At 38.3% G+C, this 22,544-nt stretch overlaps 1 protein-coding gene across 9 annotated transcripts in view; it reads left to right on the forward strand.

Moving 5' to 3' along the window:
- The window catches only part of UTRN (utrophin), a 533,531-nt gene that overhangs the window by 420,891 nt on the left and 90,096 nt on the right, over positions 1 to 22,544 (forward strand). For all 9 annotated transcript variants that reach the window (XM_053590883.1, XM_053590887.1, XM_053590886.1 and 6 more), the window contains 4 exons: positions 6,135 to 6,403; positions 13,569 to 13,715; positions 16,558 to 16,636; positions 20,609 to 20,669. In XM_053590883.1, coding sequence (XP_053446858.1) covers positions 6,135 to 6,403; positions 13,569 to 13,715; positions 16,558 to 16,636; positions 20,609 to 20,669 — 556 coding nt within the window. The remainder of the gene's footprint in view (positions 1 to 6,134; positions 6,404 to 13,568; positions 13,716 to 16,557; positions 16,637 to 20,608; positions 20,670 to 22,544) is intronic.

Here is a 22,544-nt window from a genome sequence, read left to right on the forward strand (position 1 = left end):
TAGGAAGGGGTGGGCAGTAGTGTGGCTGGAAACTAAAGACCTTTAATCTAAGACTCCTGTCCTTTGATTCTTGAAGGAGAAAGGGGAGAATTTTCTCTTATTCTTTTTTTTAATTTTAAAGGCATTGTGTGTATAGAGACCTATGTATTCATTTAACAAGTATTCATTTAGTGCCTACTATTGGGCAGTGGCTGTTCCAGCTATGACGGTACAGCGGTGGACAAAACAGGTATCATTGGCCTCCTGAAACTTACCCTCTCAGCTGTTCTCCACTCCTTTCAGGGCTCCCAGTAACCTGTCTACTGCCGTCGGCACACATCAAATTTGAGTAAGTCATAAAACTGCCAGTTCAGGAAATCTTAGTGAGATCTCCGGTTGCTCACCGAGGTCCTGGTTGTCTGTTCCATGGCTTGCTGCTTTCCTGCTCCATCCCTGTTAACATCCTTCATCGTCAGCCCCTATTTCTTTCCCAGCTCAACCCTGAGTTTCTTTTCTTTGGCCCACTTTGTGGGAAAATTAAAAAGGTCTTTAGATTCCATTTCTACCTGGGCTGAATTCTGGTCAGAAGGCTGTTGAGCTCCCTACAGAGTGTGGGCTGTGTCCCTGGTTCCTGTCCATTTGTTTCCCCTCTCTGAATACTGTGAACTTGGTATGTGGAAGTTTCCCTAACTCTCTTTCTTTGGAGGTCTTGATTTTCCCCTAAATTATCTGTATTCTGTGTCTATTAAAAAAAGGGGAGGGGGGATTTGAGAAGTCCCTGGCCGCATGGATGCACCCATATCATCTTTCATGGCCCTCTTGAAAGACTTAGGCCACACGTTAATTAAGCAGGTTAATCTGCTCTTGGGAGCCTCTTGGTTATCATCATCTTATACTTTATTAGATGAACATAATTAGAAGCATTAATCAGCGGATGGCACTTGACGACATACTTGTGATCTAGTTTATAGTGAGCTGCTGTTGATGTGCAGACTAGGAAACCGGTAGAATCCTTTTCAACACTGACTGAACGTTTCAGAGAGATTACGTTGATCTCAATCATTTAATCAGAAAATTTGGGAAGAATGTGTCACCTGGTATTTTAATCAGAAACCCCTTTTGGTCATGAAGTGGGAGAGACTGAGAGAAAGAGAGAGCAGGGCAAATCTGTGTCCTTGAATTCTTGCTATCACATTAACCTGGTGTGCTATGTGAAAATCTCTAGAGATGTCTCAAACTTTTACACTAAGTAATGAAACAGTAAAAGGAACAAAAACAACAAAAATAATCTTCCTTGAGGGCCTGTGGTGTGCCAAGCATATGGCAGTAGCTTTATATATGTTAACTGAGGTTCATAGAGATAGGAAACACGTCCAGAATTCCAAACTAGTTAGTATTGGAACTGGCAGCCTTCCCATAATCTTTGCTTGTACCAAATTGTCCAGCAGACAAAATGCACTTGCCAATTTTTTTCTTTTTTGTCTTAATATTTCCTTTTTATCTTTTGGTGAAATACAATGTATGAGGTTATAGTCACTTACAAACAAGCAAATAGTACAAATGAGATGTTTGGAATTACCATACCCGAAATGACTTTGTAGAGTTTATCCTTAACTTTTTATAAATGCTTTACGTGAACATGAGAAGGAGAGAAAAAAAAATTAAATGGAAAGATATCCACTTAAAATTATGAAGCTGGAATTCTCAACAAGAAATAAACCTAAAAATTCCATTTAGTTCTAGCTTGGTGCCTGTGGCTCAAGTGGCTAAGGCACCAGCCACATACACTGGAGCTAGCAAGTTCGAATCCAGCCCGGCCCCGCCAAAACAACAATGACGGCTGCAAACAAAAAAACAGCCAAGTGTTGTGGCCGATGCCTGTAGTCCCAGCTACTCGAGAGGCGGAAGCAGGAGAATCACATGAGCCCAGGAGTTAGAAGTTGCTGTGAGCTGTGATGCCACTGCACTCTACCGAGGGCGACAGCTTGAGGCTCTGTCTCAAAACAAAACAAAACAAAACAAAACAAACAAACAAACAAAAAAAATATATATATATATCTGTTTAGTTCAACTCAATGCAGTATTTAAATCTGAGGACATAATAATCTGTAGATGAGTATTGCCAAACCAAGATGGAAAGAAAATAGCATTCATGACATAAGGCTATAGAATCTTAAGAATTAAAAAGTCACAATGACATTTCTAAGTGTCAAGGTCCGAACCGAGAAAGAAAAGGCAATAATTATGGGAAATCTTCATTAAAAACAATGCTAGGCTGGGCGGCACCTGTGGCTTAATGGAGTAGGGCACCGGCCCCATATGCTGGAGGCGGTGAGTTCAAACCCAGCTCCGGTCAAAAACTGCAAAAGAAAAACAAAAAGAAAAAAAAACAATAAAACAATGCTAGGCAGATTCTAATAGGTTTCTACCATTATTTCATGGAAGAAACATACTTTCATTATTAAATTTTCAAAAACCTTTTGCATTAGCCCTCAGAAGGATATTTTCTTTTCCTCTAGTATTAAAATTTATTTGAGATAATATTCAGCCTTTCTGACATTTGAATTGAGGCAAAAGAGACTCTTGGAATGAAATACTTTCCTAGCAGGAGAAAATAGGGTTTCAATTTGATAAAACTGGGCTGGGCCTGTCAGGTGCCTTGCCTGGGAGCAGCAGTCGGGCTGCGAGCAGGGCTGATCCCAATCTTAGTCTCCTAGTCCAGGCTTGTTTTCCATTGGTGTTCCAGTGAACCGTATGACAGTCTTTACCCCCATAGTGTAAAGGAGAGCATGGCATAAATGCTATAACATTAATTTGTATATTTAAAGAAATAAAGGTAATTGGAAAAGAAAGAAAACTTCAAGATTAATCGTTCCTTTTTTTCCATTTCTTTCTTCTTCTTTCTTGTTCCTAGTTATCTGTACTCCCTCAAACATCTATGTAACACAATAAAAGAAACAGCTACTTTAACATTATAAAATATCAGTGTGATATTTATAATTTTTATATATTACATAATACATAAATTGTCATATAAAGAAATAAAAACAAGTAATAAAAGTTAAATATAATTCTGCCCTCAACATTTGGCCAGTTAAATGGGAAGCTCTGAAGGGAGGAGAATGGAGCGGGCCGGTGTGCACAGGAGCGCAGCGCAGGGTAGGCCAGGAACATAGGAGAAGCTCTTCTGGTCTCAGAATTCTTACTCAATTGGGTTTTATCCCGCTGTTTTCTTTCTCACTAGGATTAGGCTCTATTACTGTCTTTCAAATGTAAATTAGATCACCTCTTATCACAGAGCTTCATTTGCTCTCTGGCCTCCCATATTTAGTGGCTGTGCTCTGAGTGGGGTTGGCACAAGAATCCACTGGAGTGGTAAAGTCCTGTAAGCTTCAGCTGCAGGGGGCAGAAAAAATCAGTTTATATGCCAATAGCCTAGCAGCGTTCCATCCTGACAGCTATTAGAACCACCAGGCAGCTGTGACCTTTAGCCCTGCCAAGCCCCACCTTGACCAGCTACATCAATACCATTTGGGGTACGGCCTTTATTATCACCCTTTAAAAGGTAACTCGCTCACTTTCAGGGTGTTTCCTATAGAATACCAGAGTTCAGAAACACTGAAGGTTCCCCACTCTGGTGTGTGGGCTTTAGAATTTACCACAGATTATCTATTCAGAAAATGTGAAGCAACCTTTGACCTTTGATTTTCAAACGAGAGGATTTTTTTTTCTTAAAGAATGCATTCTTTCTCTTTAATTCATTTTTTTCTGTCTTTTTGATGTTTTAATTTCTTTCCCTGTTTTTATTTTATCTCCAAATTATCATAACTCGATATTTCACGTGTTGCTTCTTACATGTTTCACAAATGTTCTGGAAAGATTTTACTTTGTTTTAGACTTTGTTCTTGGCTTATAGTGTGCCTTACATGGAGATTGTTGCTGCCATAGAAGGCGCTTTCATTCTGACTCAAAAGTGATTAGTTAATATTTTTCCTTTCTGGGAAACAGATGGTGAATTGAACGTAGAGCTTTGCTTTTCTTCTGAATAGCTGTTTGAGTGTGGATTATGTAAGAAATACTACAAAGGACTGCTCAGTCAATAGATTTTACTTTTAGGGAAGACGAAAAAGATGTTGGAGCCAGTGAAGATGTTGTGTCCTAGGATGGTAGTCTCTCTGTCCAAGTTGTTCAATGACTGACTCAGGAGCAGTTTTTACGTTAGCTGAAGAAAATCATCATAATTAAGTTGTGCCTTCAGAAATTGGCATTTTACTTTATTTTTTTTACAATAGTCAGTGCTTAAGATATATCCTTGAAAAAACCCAAGTGACTTATTAACAAACACAGGTGTGTGTTTAATCATAAAAATTACCATCCCTCATGAGGCTAAGAATGTTTTTTGTTCACCTCACACATGGAATTTTATATTTATATAAAATATATATATTATATATTCATCATTGTATAAAAATCTTGGAGGCGTTAAGGATTTAAATAAGGATTTAAATTTGCCTTTCCAGTGACATACTTTTCTTCAGAAACCTTGGAATCCTGACACGTTGCATGTTTTACAACTTTTCTCCAGCCTCCTTGCCTCCCTCCCCAGCTGTTACTTAACCCTGGTTCTCTAATTCACGCATATTCCTAGGTTAACGTATTCTGGTATATTCAGCCTATCTACAAGTTGTGATGTTTTCTATTCTTTTCCTCAATTCAGTCACCGAGGGATTTTTCAGGTCTTTCAGTGGCCTCACATCACTGACCCCTAGTTCTGTGGTTGCTAAAGGCTTTATGTTCCCTTTGGGTCCTAGGGATTTATTGCAATTAAGCTGATTTTAAGTCTCACTATTGCTATCTAGAATTTTCCAGAAGTTTGGATAGACAAACATATGTATCTCTCCTTTTTCACTTGACTCTTACACAAAACTTAAATAAAGCCAGACAGGCAGACACATTTGTGTTGAGGATGAACGTTTATAGTTTAGAAGACCTAGCTTTTCAGTTTATCATAAGATGTAGTTCATCTTATGATAGAGTTTGACAAACTTTAGCTCCTTTTACAAATGATTTGGAATATTTCGAGGTGGAGTGAAAATTGCTAATGTGATTACTACTGAAAGATGGGATGTCACCCCAAAGAACATACAGTCTGCCTGGGCTGTGTTTATGACCTGCCTGTTTCCAGTGGAGAGTGTGGACGCCACTGTTAAAGCAGCAGAAAAGAGGTGTCCTTGGAGGTGGAGGGACATGAGGCCACAGGAGTGCTCAGATGTGCAGTAGACCTAACTAACCTGCTTTGCAGCTGTCCTCTCTGTGTTTGTCACATTCCTCTGCCATTGTCACGTCAGCTCCTTGTCTCCGTCTGTTCCTCTTGGCTTTGCACTTGACTTTGGTTTCTGTCTGTGTCCTTTGCTTCTTCTCTCCTGGACTCTTTCTCTCCCTGCGTATACCCTGTGGCCTTGCCGTGTGTTGTGCCCCAAAGTCTATTTCAGACATTTTGGAAGCCCTTTTGCTCTATTCCACACTAGGGATGGTCCTTGAAATCTTGCTATGCTCCTGTTGAAAGGTTTATGGTCATGCTACACTTGTGGGCTGCAGAAAGTGCCCTATATTAATAATGAACTGTCAAACAGCCTTAGAGATGATGACATATCTAAGATACATTCTTTGTCTTCTGCTATTTATTTTTTGGGATGCAATAGATTGATCTTGTTCTCTGAGAGTTTTTCTTCATAACTTGTAGCTATTTTCCACTAATTATACTTACCATTTTTCTTGAGAACAAGGAAATGAAGCACTGTCTTTGGGTTTTATGTAACTAAATATATGGTAACAATTTTTTAATTTCTTGATTTATCTTGTTATACTTTAGGGTTTACAAATATATTAAAATTCAAAAGTCACCAAAAATGTGGGGCCAATTTATTAATATATCTGTTTTCGTCTTCCTTTTACCATATTGGTTACGTGTGGAGGGGAATTCATGGAGGAAGCGAGGAGAAACTTTTTCTTACCCTGACCAGTTTTTACTCTGTAGTAGTTTTACTCTTTCTCTGTATACCCTGGTAGCAACTCTTCAAATGGTGATATTCACAGGGGCTATAAAGAATGTGCAATCAGACATCCAAGCTAATACTTCCTCTTTTAAATCACAGATTTGACTCCTGAGGAGAGAGCCCAAAAGATTGCCAAAGCCATGCGAAAACAGTCTTCTGAAGTCAAAGAGAAGTGGGAAAGTCTAAATGCTGTTACTAACAACTGGCAAAAGCAAGTGGACAAGGCGCTGGAGAAGCTCAGAGACCTTCAGGGAGCTATGGACGACCTGGATGCTGACATGAAGGAGGCGGAGGCCGTGCGGGGGGCCTGGAAGCCAGTGGGAGACTTACTCATCGACTCCCTGCAGGAGCACATAGAAAAAACCATGGTCAGCACAGCTGCCTTTTTAAGTAATGTTTTCTTAAAAGAGCCCCACACACATGAATTGCTACAAGGGAGTGTTATAAAGCCAACTCCAGTGCACCCCTCACCCAAGTCTGGAGTCGCAACAGGTGCTTTCCACATGTCCCTCACCATCAGAACTCCCTTTCCCCAAATAACCACTTATGTGACTTTTACAATAGTTTACTTTTATTTTTCTTTATATTTTTTATCCAACTGTGCATCCATAAACAATATAGATTGTGTTTACCTATTTTTTAAAAATACTTTAAAAGTCTTTTGATCTCTAGATGTTCCTTCTCTTTTTTTCTTTTTTTTTTTCCTTTTCCTAGAAATTTAGTTGTTGAAGAAGCTAAATTGTTTTGTAGTGATTCATGTAGCCTGGATTTTGTAGAAATGTGTACACATGGTATACTGTATAGGTTTTTCTCCACTCTGTAGCACCTGTAAATTAGTAGCAGGTTTTACAAGTTTAATCAAAAGCATACTGTTTTAATTGGTAATTTTTATCTACAAGTTTGATCTCAGTATCTGAATATATATATATATATATATATATTTTTTTTTTTTTTTGTAGAGACAGAGTCTCACTACACCACCCTCAGGTAGAGTGCCGTGGCGTCACACGGCTCACAGCAACCTCTGACTCTTGGGCTTACGTGATTCTCTTGCCTCAGCCTCCCGAGCAGCTGGGACTACAGGCGCGCGCCACAATGCCCGGCTATTTTTCTGTTGCAGTTTGGCCGGGGCTGGGTCCAAACCCGCCACCCTCAGCATATGGGGCCAGCACTCTATTCACTGAGCCACAGGCGCCGCCAGTATCTGAATGTATTAATGGGTAGCTTAGATATAAATTCTGTTGGTTGTCAGGAATTGCCCAAAGTTAAGGGTTAAACTTCTTTTGGTTCTCATATTCTAGAACATTTCTAGGAAAAAAAATAATTAATGAGATGTAGGCAGTAAGAGATACAAGTAATAGATTTAGTTTGGTATGTAGTAGAATTGTAAACTGTGTACTAAGGAGTCATGATTCAAATCAGTGGGTCACCCAGTGAAAAATTAGAAGTTATTAGACTGACTGTCTAAAAAGAGTGGAATTTTAATTGCAAAAGTTATATATCTTTGGCATACATATCGAATAGCATTTTCCTTTTGTATGCATGCAGCTGAATAAGAAAGAGAACTAAAATCTAGGAAATTTAACTGGATACTCAGGGAAATTACATAAGTTAATATATATGTGTGTGTGTGTGTGTGTGTGTGTGTGTGTGTGTGTGTGTGTGTGTGTGTGTGTGTGTGTATTGACACAGGAATAATAATAGCAACAAGTAGCATTTTTGAGGCTTCCTATGTGCCAAGAACTGTTCTTAGCCTCTTTGCTAGGATATGTCTTTTAATTACCAGCTCCACCCCTCAAGACAGGTATCATAATCAGCCCATTTTACATATAATAAAAATGAAGGTAATTGCTCACACCCACATAGGTAGTAAGTGGTAGAGTTTTCATGATATTTTTTCTTGCTTTTCTCTTTCATTGTAAAGACCTTTATGCACAACTTTAATCAACTATTTAAATTTAAAGCTTTAAAAGTTAAATATTAAGGGGGCACCCATAGCTCACTTGTTAGGGTGCCGACCACATACTCCAGGGCTGGCGGATTCAAACCCAGCCTTGAGCCTGCCAATAAAAACAAAAAACAAAAAAAACCTAGCTGGGCGTTGTGGTGGACACCTGTAGTCCCAGCTATTAGAGAGGCTGAGGCAAGAGAATCACTCTAGTCCTAGAGTTTGTGGTTACTGTGAGCTATGATGCCATGGCACTGTACCAAGGGTGACGAAATGAGACTCTGTTTCAAAAAAAAAAAGTTAAATATTAAACTTTCAACTTAAAAAATTTACTACTTAAATAGTATTGGCGTATACAAATATATGTAATGGTCTAGCTACCCTGTAAACGAAGTAGGCTTCTTCCTGTAGCTCCAGTATCCTAGAAACCATTTCCATGATCTGAGTTTGAATCAACCCACTGAAAGTAAAGCCTTTTTAGCACAGTCTCCTTGGAATTTACATACTTCTTGTGTTTTAAGAGGTGATTTTAAGCACTTAAAAATCTTTAAGTCAGTGGTTTACAAAATGTATGTCCTATTAAGCTACAAAAATACCTCTTAGTTAGAGCAGGAATTTACCCATTTGAATTTTAAAGTATCATTTTATAATATAGAATGATTTTGTTGGGGGGAAAATAAAGAATTGTATTTGGGGTTATTAAATGCCCCAAAGTTTAGGAGTTACTAATCCCATTTGTTTAAAGGACTACCCACTTCTACATCCAAATCTTTGCTCAAATCTCTCCTTAAGTGGAAAGCTAGGGATAATATAATACTATTTTATCGCAAGGAGGAAACCATGAATTAAAATATTTTAACATCTTTTTAGGAAAAAAGAAAATAAAATTGCAAGTTTTACTAAGGCAAATAAAATAGATTCAAAGTCTGAGATGTTTTATATGTAATTAAAGTATACCACAAATCTTATTGACACTACGGTCAGATAAAAATAGGTATTGATTATTGCTAAACATGATAAAATATACCAAAGCAATTGGAAAGCAAAATCTTTGGGAAAAATCAAATAATTCCAAGTCCCTAAAATTATCCTTAATCATTCTTATTTGCAGAATGCACACCTTCTGGCAGGAGACAGGTTTGGATTCACACCTGCCAGTGGGCTCCGCTTAGCACCTTTGATATTAGTAGATGTTTCCATTTTTACAGCAAGGAAGGCCACATAGGCTCATTCTCTAAGAGAGAAAGTACAGCCAAAACATGAGAAATTGGTTCTTTATACTAGAACACACAGCCATTCTAAAACCATTTTAAAACTGGCTTTATTTCAAGCCCCTTAATTTAGACTCTCTTAAACTCTAATTTATCTTTTAAAAAACAAGAGATAAATTTTCCTAATAGAAAGATTCCTTATTGCCATAAAACACCTCACCATAAAAACAAAACAAAACCCAAACACTTTGTCAAAGCTTTTTTAAGGGTTTCACCTGTGGTGAACAATACATTGTTTCTGTAGGGGAAAAATTTAAATTCCTTTATTCTATAATATTTTTTAAAAAGTGTGCCTTGAAGGTATAGTCTAATTAAAAAAACTTTTACTATCTTTTGAAATAGAACTGGTTATTATTTAAATTATATAAATCTCAGAATATTTTCCAGCATTTCATTTTTAATCTTTAATACCTAAAAAACAAAACAGTTAATTTTAAAAACTAGTTACAGGGCGGTTCCTGTGGCTCAAAGGAGTTGGGTACCGGCCCCATATGCCGGAGGTGGTGGTTTCAAACCCAGCCCTGGCCAAAAACTGCAAAAAAAAAAAAAAAGCTGGTTACAATTCTTGGAGTTCCCCATTGTTCCTATAGACAGACTACTACATATTAATATATAAAGTATCAATCATGACTGAGGATGTCTTGAAGGATTTGAGTTCTGTAATTGTTCTCAAACTGAATCTGAGGGAACTTAAGACATGTCAAAGTCCAGACCGAAAAATTCTCTTTCTCCACCTAACACGCACTTCCCTCTGTCCCATGCTTCTGTATTAATTACTAATTCTTTACACCTGTAATGCCTCTATTTCCATACAGTTGCTCTTCTTCTTTTTTTTTTTTTTTTTTAAGAGACAGAGTCTCTCTTTATCACTCTTGGTGGAGTGCCGTGGCGTCACAACTCACAGCAACCTCCAATTCCTGGGCTTAGGTGATTCTCTTGCGTCAGCCTCCCAGGTAGCTGGGACTGTAGGCGCCCGCCACAACACCCAGCTATTTTTGTTGCAGTTTCCACTGCTGCTTTTGCTGGCTGGAGCCGGGTTCGAACCTGCCACCCTTGGTATGTGGGGCTAGCGCCCCCACTGAGCCACAAGCGCCACCACAATTGCTCTTCTTATTTAACCTTATTTGTGTGTCTGTCTTGGTGTGCACATTCTGTCATCCATAGAAGACCAACATATGGAACAAAATGGAACATACGTTGGAATGGACCAACGTATGCAATGGAAAAGTCTAAATTTCTTTTTATTCTGTGTCGCAGCAATACCCATGTCCTTTTGGGCTTCACTTCTACGTTTTTTGGAATATTGGTATCTGCAGGGTTCTGGCAATATTTCTTACTTTACATATGTTGACTTCCGTGTTCAAATATCGCTTGTAGACTATTTCCAGCGTCTTTATTTCCCACACCGACTCTGGGCTCCAGATCTGACTGTAAACTGCTCATCTCCACCTTCAGCTTCTTTATTTGGACTTGGACATGAGAAGAACTTTGAACACTAAATCTTATTCTCTAATTTTGCCTAAGATTACTTTCCTTTGTAAAAATACAGTTGATTCTTAATAGTTTTTGAGCTTATACATGTGAAGAGGAGGGAAAATTTTACCTCTTCCTCTTAGGGTTTTTCACATGGGGCTGAGAATTAAACAGATGCAAGATATTAACAGGGAAAAAGCATATAAATTTATTTTATATTGTTTTATGTAACACAAGACACCCCCCATAAGGAAATGAAGACCCACAGAAATGGTAAAGCCTAAATAATTTTATATTAGGTTGAACAAAGAGAGGCAATTTTGTAAAAATAGCTAAGTTATGTGGTTAGACGAAAGGAAGGTTAAGTATTTTAGCAAGGTCTGTTTGTACAAAATTGTCTCTACCTTAACTTTTCATCTTCAATGATTGATAGGTAACTTTCCTCCCGCTATAGGGAGGGCATTTTATTTTTTTAATATATTTTATATTTACTCATTACACTAATGCATGTCAATCTCCTATCCCTTCTACAAAGTGGGCAGGACTGGAATAGACATTTGCATTACAGAAGAAGAACTTCAAGGCCAGACAGTCTGGGTGCTGCACCCAGTGGAAGTTCCAAAGCCATGCAGGGTCCTGATAGCCAGTCCAGTCCCTGTGCCAAGTGGCCACCCCCATGCACAGTTAGGGCCAATGGAGGGGCTCTGAGACAGGTGAGGGTCTTGTGGGGAAAGACTGACGGCAGCGGAGGCCGGAACTGTGCACCGCAGTAATGCAGCGGTGCTGTGGAAATCATGTCACCTGACTACCACAGCCGCCAAGGGAGGACATTTTCAATATGGGGGTTTCATCTCCTGCTTTCAGTAAGAAACAACCAAAGGTCTGAGTGCCCTTTTGCACCACCTGTTGTTTTTTTTTTTTAAGTGCCTTCAGCTCAAAATAAACTTTATGCTAAAATGGGTTATTCAAAAGTGACACCTACTGCCATCCTTCACATTCTGTAGAAGGGGGTAGTTAAGTAGAAAAGTTTTGGAAGAGAAAAGGAAAGGGGAACATGGTTAAAGAGGCTTTATATATATATATATATATATATATCAGGAAGAAGCCAAATTAATACCGTAGTGTTTTAATAAAACTGTGTAGTCTCCAAAGCACTATGGTATATATTATTTCTTTACTAAACATATAATGGTCAAAGAACGGGGCTCATAGACTTAGGCCTCGCCTAACAGGGAATTGGGAATATAGAAATGATAAAAACCAGAGGGCCAGGGCTACCAGGATGCTTACAACACCTACTACCTGTAAGTTAAATTTGGTATGTGACTAACTACAATTTTGTGATGTACCAAAGAATTAAACATACACTGTTCTCTATTAGCATCCCAATTCTTTCCTTTTTCTATCATATATTGCCTTAATCTGGCCCCCAGATATCACTTTAGTGGGCCTTTGTCAATACAAATGAATTCTGACCTATTGGATTGCAAGTCATGGGCTGAATACTTGTGAGTGTCTGTTTTCAAGAATCTTCCGTTCTTTATTGGGGACATCAAGAATATGGGTGCTCATAAAACCAAGTACCAAGTGCTCTGAGAAGAAATGAAATTTAAAATATTTAATAACTGGTTTGGTAGGGCGGTATGCAGTCACAACGGCCCCACCTCAAACCCCCAAAGTGTGGGACCTGATGTGTCCTGCTCAAAGTCCTGGCTAGGTTGGAGAGGGCAGAGAAGGCATTCTAAGAACACCTGGGAGGAGCCTGTAGCACAGGCTGCAGGGGGAAAGCCCTCAGGGAAGTCTTCCTGGTGGATAGAGACCAGAGGTGAGTCCTTTAAAGGATCCCTAAGATCCAGGCAAGGACTGTCGGAAAAATGGAACCTAAGCACAGATGCAGGTGGAGTTATGTGGAGAAGAGAGAAAACCACTGTTGTCATTCTCTTGGCTCTCACGGGACGTGTTACTGTCGCTGGATCCAAAACGTGTTTTGTTTTTTCTTCTGCCCTTCACATACACCCTCTGCCTCCCCCAATGCCAGCACACTCTGCTGTGCCCAGAGGTGGCATGTGTCAAGTCTAAGCCTCATTTACTACTTTTCCTGTAGCCTTGTCTCTCCCTGTCCTGGCCTGCACCACAGACAGTGACCATTCATGATTTTGAAAAGGACAGAGCTTACCTCTTGGGAATAAAATAAGCATTCGTTTTGTGATTAGGTAAGTCATTATTACCGGCCACTTTCTAACTTAATTTTAAGCCAAAACAGGTTTAAATCAAGCTGTTGCATTGGGTGAAAAAATACTAAAGGAGCTGTGTTAGAACAGGAAATAACATACGAAAGGAAATGAAGGCCAGAATCAAGACGAGAAATCAGTAAAGTAGAAAAGAATGCAAACGTTTTCCAGACTAAATTGAATGCAATAAAAAATTACAAAAAGAGCTACGTAATCATTTAAGCGAGTTTGAATTATGGTTTTTCTCCTCATAAACTGATGTATTTTGTTGGGGTTATAGAGAGTGACTCCTGCTCTTCATCCAGGTTACTAAAGGCTAAGTTAGCTCCCTGTGGCATACACAGGGGATTGGTTCCAGAGGCGCTGCAGATAACAGAATCTGAGTATAGTTAAGTCCTGAAGTTCCTGCGGAATCCACCTATACAAAAAGTCGGCCCTCTCTAGCCTCGGGTTTGCATCCCCTGAATACCATACTTTACCTGTGTTTGGTTGAAAGCCTTTCATGCACACGTGGACTTGCATAGTTTACACCCCTGTTGGTCAAGGGTCAAGTGTACTGGCTTTTATTATATTCTTTCCCTGTGACATATTTTCTGTCTTTTTCTTGTAGGCATTTAGAGAAGAAATTGCACCAATCCACTTAAAAGTTAAAACAGTGAATGATTTATCCAGTCAGCTGTCTCCACTTGACCTCCATCCATCTGTAAAGATGTCTCGCCAGCTGGACGACCTGAATATGAGATGGAAACTTCTGCAGGTATCAGCTGATCCCCCGCATCCTGCAGGTTTACACCCTGGTGGCTTTGAGCCCTCCCTCGCTGTGCCACCATGCGCCATCATTTTTTTTTCCCCCTTCTTTTGTAGTTAGTAAAGAATTTAGCATGTGGGGACACCAGGTATTTGCCTTTCAGTATATTAAACCCAAGGGCCTTGTTTATGTATACATACAGATTTTAATGTTTGTTTTTTTTGATGTGTTATTCATATGATACTTGTAGAAAATTACAGAAGGTCAGATAAGTCACAGTAATTGAAAACTGTGGTAGGTCATAGAAACATTTTTTTTCCCATAATGACTCCTTTAGGAATCATTTTTCTAAATTTCATCATGTGGTTGTTTTGTTTTGTTTCGCAAAGTAAGAAAGTCTCCATCCCTTTTCTGCCAAGTAGTTGCTATTTAAGTGTCTTGCTGATTTTTTCCAGATTCAGACTGTGGTTGCATTTACCTTTAGCTCTTATGTTGCTCTTCTGGTGCAATTTTTTTTTTTTTTTTTTGTAGAGACAGAGTCTCACTGTACAGCCCTCAGGTAGAGTGCTGTGGCGTCACAGCTCACAGCAACCTCCAACTCCTGGGCTTAGGCGATTCTCCTGCCTCAGCCTCCCGAGTAGCTGGGACTAAGGCGCCCGCCACAACGCCCGGCTATTTTTCTGTTGCAGTTTGGCCGGGGCTGGGTCCGAACCCGCCACCCTCGGCATATGGGGCTGGCGCCCGACTCACTGAGCCACAGGCGCTGCCTGGTGCAATTGTTTTAATGACTCTAGACCTCACTGAAATAGGCAATTTTGGTATAGCACATAAAAGTATTTTATTTGACAGATATGATATTTTGTATATAACGGGTTTGCTGAATTAATGCAAACATCAAAATATTCGAAGGCTCGTATTTTCTTAATGAAATTGAAGAAGTAAAGAAATGAGCATCTAGTATTTGACAATCTTCTTTCTTTGCAAAGAGTGTTAATCTGGGATTAGTGAGGGAAAATCTGTTGAATTCATATGTGCTTTTCTAGTGGGTGGAACAAAAAAGTGTTTGATCTTTTTGGTTCTGTCTGGTGCTTCATCGCTCTGAAGCATTATCTTCATGTGAAGGTCCTTATGGTCTATCTTGATTTATTTCCATTCTGCTTCTGTTATCATCATCTCCAAAGATTAGAAATCAGGGAATATGCTGTACTTGAAAGAAGACATGTATCCTGTCTCCCTTATCTATGATCTGGTAACCACTAGAGCTCAGATGGTAGTTGCTGGTTGGATAAGAAGGAAAAAAGTCTATGCTGACAGGAAACACTGTTAAGTTTCAGGAATGATGTTTACTCATAACGTGTGGCATGTTAATGCTTTTTGACCTTAATAAACAAAATACATACTATTGCAATTTAAATGGCAAACCGGGGGAAACTAGAGCTGTCCAGAGAGCCAGGTGCAAGTTTCAATGAAGGACAAGTGAAAATACAATTGTCAGTCTACGTGGAATGATGACCAGCATTACACAGACAAAGACCAGGAAAGGGGAAATGGAAATTCAGTAGACTTGATGCAAGTTCATATCAATTTACATTGATTTAGTGTCTCAGTATAATAACAGTTTGCATTTTCATAAAAGAACTATAGAATGTGTGTAAACAAATATATAGGATGTGTTAAACTCCTGGTGAATTAACATAATTAATTGAAGATACATTCAATTACATGCATACATTCCAACCCCTAGTAAAGAGGATCAGACACAAACTTGGAGGAAAATAAGATATTCCGTACTCATATACCTTTTCCCTGTCTTTTATCCATCATCTCCCTCCCTCACTCACTCTATATCTACATTTCTACCCGTCATCTGTCTATCTATCTCTCTAGTGTCTGTCCCCTGGAGTATTCTAGGCTTCTTTTTCATTTGCCCTCTAAAGCACATTTTACTGTCTTCTTTACCGAAAAGACGTTAGTAGTCACAAATCCCATGGCCACATCTTGACTTTAGAGGGTTTAGAGCAGTGATTTTCAACCCGTGTTCCATGGCAGACTGGTGTTCCGTGAGAGGATCTTAGGTGTGCTGTGAAATTTTTTAAAGATCATTAATTAACTTAGTTTTGAAAGCACACCAAAGCACAGTAAGTATATATTTTTTTGGATCAAAATAATTTAAGTGTGCTGTGGAAGTTTAACTATAGGTTCAAGTGTGCAGTGAGACAAAAAAGGTTGGAAACCAGTGGTTTCGAGGCAGTCCACTGCCCCAAGGCTGTGTGGAGTGACAGGGCGCACATTCCAGCACCGTGACCGGGCTGTGAGCAGCGTCGCTGGAAGGGTGGTTTTAAGGCAGTCCACTGCCCCTGAGGCCGAGTGGAGCAATAGGGCACACATTCCGGCACATGACTGGGCTGTGAGCAGCGTCGCTCTTCATTTCTCCATTTTTCTGTGTGTAAAGTGGAGATAATAATAATGTTTAACCATTGTGTTTATTCTTAGGATTAAAAGAGTTAATTCATACAAATTAGTTACAAGAGCACCTGGCATTATTTACTATTCCTTTCTGCAGAAGGAGTCCTTTTTTTTTTTTTTTTTTGCAGTTTTTGGCCGGGGCTGGGTTTGAACCCACCACCTCCAGCATATGGAGCCAGCACCCTGCTCCTTTGAGCCACAGGCGCCGAGAAGGAGTCCATTTTTATACCATTACTTTGATACCTGAGGCAGAGAAGGAGTCTGCACAAGCTATTGTATCTTGGGCAACAGCATCATATTAACTATAGTCCTTACATCAAGGATATGATGACAGCCATTGTTTTGAAATCCCATTATTTCCTCTGTCTTGTGTGTGGATGTGCAGGTTTCTGTGGACGATCGCCTTAAACAGCTTCAGGAAGCCCATAGAGATTTTGGACCATCCTCGCAGCATTTTCTCTCCAGTGAGTACTGATGAGCTGGACTGACCTCGTTAATTTAATAAAGCAGTATGTCCTTTCACTGTCATTAAGAAGCAATATTCCTTGGTATAGATATACGTATTTATTATGTCAAAGTTATAAAAAGAGGCATTCGTGTTAATGAAAATGTTTCTTATTATTATTTCTAATGATAATGATGACAATTGATAAATCTTTGAAATGGGACAGACAGGAATTTTTCTTTTACGATGGTTTTTCACTAGACTCTCTCATGATAACAAGTCTTACATCATCATTGCTTTGCCATGGGCAAAGGTTATGAACTATTTCATAATAAAGAAATTATTGTTATGTTTTAAGATTTCTTAAATTTTTCTCCTTCCGAAGTAATTATTAGTTTAAAATCCACCTGTGCCTTGTTCCTTTTTATTATTTTATGGTATATATTTTACGTATTTACGCAGAACATGTGAATACCTGTTGCATCCATCATCTTTGTATGTCATTTCTGTGTGTTGGAAGCATTCACGTCCTCTCTTCAAGCTACTTTGAAATAGGAAATAGGTTCTTATTAACGACAGTCATCCTACTCTGCTAAAGAACATTAGAACTCTGTGTTTATAACCGTTAACCAACTTCTCTTTATCTCCCCTGAGCCCCCACTCACAGACCCCTCCCAGCCCCTGGTATTTATCATTCTTTCCTCTATCTCCAAGACATCAACGTTTTCGCTCCCCCAGAGAGTGGGATCGTGCAGGTTCTGTCTTTCCGTGCCTGGTTTATTTCCTCCAGTTCCATCCATGTGGCTGCCAATGATGTAATTTCATTCTTTTTTATGGCTGAATAGTATTTCACTGTCTGTATATACCACATTTTGTTTATTCATTTATCAGTTAGTAGACACTTAAATTGATTCCATATCTTTGCTATTGCGGCACCTGAAACTTTATTTTTTTTATTTATTTTTTATTTTTTAGAATTATTTATTTATTTATTTATTTTTAATTTATTTATTTTTATTGTTAAATCATAGCTGTGTACATTCGTGCAATCAAGGGGTACAATGTGCTGAAACTTTAAAAGTAAAAAAAAAAAATCACTTTCCATACATGTTTAAATGAGAAGATTTTGGTTTATTAAGCTCACTACAATCACAGTTAGCTTTTCTTCTGGTCAAGTACTGGTCAAGATTTAGCCAAACCACAATTGTAGATTTTTATGTAATATTCTCCGAGTGGAATTTTTAATTTTAGGGACTGTTCATGAGATCTTGAATAAATAAGTTTTTACTTTATCATTCACTCCTGAGGACACTAAAGGACGTAGAATTTAGAGTCACCCAGATTGAGTTTAAATATTCATCCTGCCATTTTGCCAGAGCTGTGACTCTCTAAAAGTTAATTTCTTTGTCTTAAAATACCTCTTTCTCCTGAGTATTTTGAGAATTAAATGACAAAGCATATCCAGTTACACAAAGCACCTCACCCAGTTCTTGACACAAATGCTTTGAGTAAATATTAATTCCTTTCCTTTTATTTCCTTTGACAAATATATGTAAGAAAGCAATTTGTTTCCTTTAATTCGATTTAAGTAATGTTTAAAACTTAGGGCAAAGCTTATTTCTCAATTATGACAACTTCTTTGTAACTATTACCATGGAGAAAACTGAAGTAATCCCATGCCGTACAACTAAATTGATTGCATTTATGTTTTCTCTTAATCTTGTTGTCACTGTTGATAAACTGCTTTACCTCAACTAAAGGTCAGGCTGTGCTTTTACAATTCAAGAATCCTGATCAGTCATGTCCTGCCCTTCCTGACTATCATTTGCTCCCCCCACCCTCGCCCCAACACACACACGTTATGTTTCATGAACTCTCAGGTAGTCTATCTTCAAGTGACGTATAGTTCTTCCTCAAATACACTGTATACCTGGGTGCCAGGATGCATTTTTAAAGTTTGGATACCTTCAATGTTGATGAAAATTTGCAGTATACTCATAAAGTATTAAACATGCCAGATTACTTAATTTTATAGGATGTTAAACTAAGTGCTATCATCAAATTAAAGAGGAATTTGTAAAATAAGAGACTCTCTTTTCAGTTCTAAGGATTAATTATCTTTAATATTGAAGAAACCCTACACCTGGCAATCACTCTCATGATAGGAATCAAGCACACGTTCTTTAGGAAGTGACATATTGTGAAATTCAGACACATTTTATGAAACTCAAAATACACCGCCTTTCATTGTTCAACACTCATGGTCCTAGGAGATTGAAGTTATTCAAATCAAAACAATTATTAAAATGAATGGGGAACCATAAACAAAATCCCAATTAGTAAATTTAATAATTTTTATCCCTTGTTGCTTACAATCTTTGGCTTTTTTATATTTTTTGGACCTGAGCCATGGTTATGAAAGAAGCTTGTTTAGTTAGGCACAAAATAAAAACTGACCTATTAGCCTGGTGCCAACGCTGAAATGAGGTTGGCTCTAATGAGAAGTTTAACATACCTTAACAGTTCTTCATTTTCATCCCCTGTCTGTAGTTTTAATGGACCTAGCTGGAGAAAGGAATGCTTGCATTTTATAAAGATGAGCTGAGTAGAAAAACTGCTGAACTAGTGTTCAGAAATTCTGAGATCACATCTGAGCTCAACCGTTTATTTATTAGCTGTCACTTTCGGGGCAAGTTATTTTATCTCTATGTATTCAGTTCTTTGTCCATCAAATGGAACTTTAATGTGTGTTTTGCTGGCTTACTTACCAAAAGATATATTTGTAAGTGCTTGGCGAAGTTTAGAATGCTATATATATTTGTAGGCTATTAATATGACATGAAATTCAGAAAAAAAGTATTGCTGACAACTAGCTACACAAGGGCCTGCTGATATCTGCAAAGTTTTCTTCAAATTTTCTTATTAGTTCATTTAGCAAAATTTCCTTTCCAGGTCTAGATTCCCTTATACAGCTCTTCTTAAATAACTTCTAAAATAATTGATTTTAATGTAGAAATAATATATTTTTAGAAATAAATAACAACTGGGATTGTAAGCTATAATAAAAAAACTTATAACATCTAAATTATAGTAATGCCTAGTGCAAAAGTAGGAAACGGGACTCAATGTGCATTTTAGATAAAAATAAGTATTTGGAATTTTTCTGCCCAGATGACTGCCTTGGTTCTTTACAACCTTTTGCCTGTTTTTATTTTAATTTTCTCTTTTATTATTTCATATAATTAAATTAGTTTTAAATGCCATCTGTGCTGGAGAGCTATTCTTGTGACTGTGATACAAAGTAAAGAATGTTATTAGTGATCTGGAAAACTCAGGCTTGAGGAATCTAATTTTTCATCTGGATATGCCAAATAAAACTAATTTGGGTTTTAGCTTTATCAGAAATATGCAGAGTACATGATGGGGTGTGGTGGTTTGCACCCATGATCCTAGCACTTTGGGAGGCTGAGGTGGGGGATTCTTTGAGACTGGGAGTTCAAGACCAGCCTGAGCAAGAGTGAGATCCCATTTCTACTAAAAATAGAAAAAATTACCTGGGCATAGTGGTGGGCACCTATAGTCCCAGCTACTCAGCAGGCTAAGACAGAAGGATCTCTTAAGTCTAAGAGTTGGAGGTTGCTGTGAGCTATGATGACACTAGTGCACTGTAGCCTGGGTGACCAAGTGAGACCCTATCAAAAAAAAAAAAAAAAAGCACTAAATTTGAAATTGTGGTGGTTGTAAATATTAAAATTTGATTTTTAGAAGTATTAGCATGGAACCTGTGTCATTCCTTTCCTCATTTCCAATGAATCTTCAAAGCTGTTCACTGTTTGGCTTAGTAGATTTCACAATTAATAGGAATCTGGGTCAAAGACCAGAGCAGTTCGCATTGAATGGGCTGTAAAGTACGTTCAGTTGTTTTGCATTAAGGTATAAGGCTTTGGAGTCACCAGTGTTTTCAATAACCTCCCTTTGTTTCTTTCCTCAGCTTCAGTCCAGCTGCCGTGGCAAAGATCCACCTCACATAATAAAGTGCCCTATTACATCAAGTGAGTTGATTTCAATTATACTTTATGATACCAAGAAAATAAAGTTTTATTGATAAATTAAGAAGCTTCCCCACCCCCATAACTTTTAAAAATGGAATTTGGCCCTATTATCTGAAGGAAACTGCATATATTTTAATAATTGAAAGAAATTGGTTTAAAAATTAGAGTGATGGTCTTTTATGAGGTTGGGGCTAGGCTATATAGGTGTGTTTAGCTAATATTTTTTTAAAAGCAGAGATCAAAATATTTGGGGAAAGCGACAAAATTTTCAAATACTCTTGGCATGGTAGGTCTCACACTGTAGTGATTCTAAATCATTTTTCTTTCTTCCAGAAGATGCATGTAAATATTCTTACACTCTTCCCATTTTAATTCATCAAAAAAAGCTAGTGATTTGTGATGAAATCTTTCCTTGTCTTGCGGAAGTTATTTGCATTACGAGTGTAGACTCATCACTGTTTTTGTTGTGACATGAGTCTCTCCTTGTGTACTGTTTCTTTTTATTATGTGACATTTAATAAATTTAGTATAATTTACACCGAATCTTAGTAGGACTTAATCCTTGGTTTTCTTGGTGTGTTGTCATGGGACAGAATAATAAAATACTATTTCTACAGTCCCTTGAAGCGTTAAGTTAGTAATGCTATGGATTTACACAATGATATGGTGATGGGAGTCATAATTGACTCTATTTTATATGTAAGGCGAACAGCATCGTAATCCCGGGAGCACTTACTGATCAGGAGACAGCTGTGTTACAAGTTAGCTATGTACCCTCAAGTAAGTGGGATGAAAGTCTCTGGGCCAAGTTGCCTTTATATCATTCTTGAAATGGGGTGTGATATCTCCAAAATCTATGCCAGTGCTAATAATTGACTCCTCCAATGTACCTCCTCCTGAAAAAATTTATTTGAAGTCAGTGATAGTGAGATAGTATTTCTTATAAAATTTTTATTGTAGTCCGAAATGTATCCTCAGGGTAAAAAAAAATTGTTGCCACGATATTAATACTATATAGAAAACTTAATAAGCAATATCCCTTGTCTTATGGGAAGTCAATACTTTTATCATTATTCCGTCTACACTGTATTGAGTTGTGATGAACTTGAGAACAAGGTATCAAACTAGTTGATGGTGTCCTATTTGTATAAGCATTTGGAAAGAGGTCAGAAGCTGGACAAGGTAGCATATATCTCCCCATCCCCCAAAGACACCCACCTCCTTGTCGCTGGGACCTCTGAAAATGTTAGATAGCCTAGCAAGGGAGAATTAAGGTTGCAGATAGTTAAGTCTGCAAATCAACTGACTTTAAATTAGGGAAATTACCCTGGATTATTCTGATGGATTCAGTATACTCCCAGAAGGTTTTAAAAGTAGAAGAAGGTACCAGAGGACTGAGAGAGAGATTTAAAGATGGTAATTGCTGTCTTTGAAAATGGAGGAAGGGGTCATGGTCCTGGGAATGCAGGTGGCCCCTACAAGCTGGAAAAGGCAAGGAAATGGGATTCTCTCTTAGAACCTCTGGAGAAGAAACACAGCCCTGCAGGCCTTGATTTTAGCCCAGAAAGAATTGTTTTGTAGCAGTCTTTGAATACATGTACTATAAAAAAATCCAGAAGTTCATGCAAATTAATCAAAATTAATTAATTTACTGAATTGGCCTGGAATCCTGCATCATCTGACTTTTTAAAAACACAAAGGAGGGCGGCGCCTGTGGCTCAGTGAGTAGGGCGCTGGCCCCATATGCTGAGGGTGGCAGGTTCAAACCCAGCCCCGGCCAAACTGCAACAAAAAAATAGCCGGGCGTTGTGGCGGGAGACTGTAGTCCCAGCTACTCGGGAGGCTGAGGCAAGAGAATCACATAAGCCCAAGAGT

The sequence above is a fragment of the Nycticebus coucang genome, chromosome 5, assembly GCF_027406575.1.
Source record: "Nycticebus coucang isolate mNycCou1 chromosome 5, mNycCou1.pri, whole genome shotgun sequence".
Classification (NCBI taxonomy): Eukaryota; Metazoa; Chordata; class Mammalia; order Primates; family Lorisidae; genus Nycticebus; species Nycticebus coucang.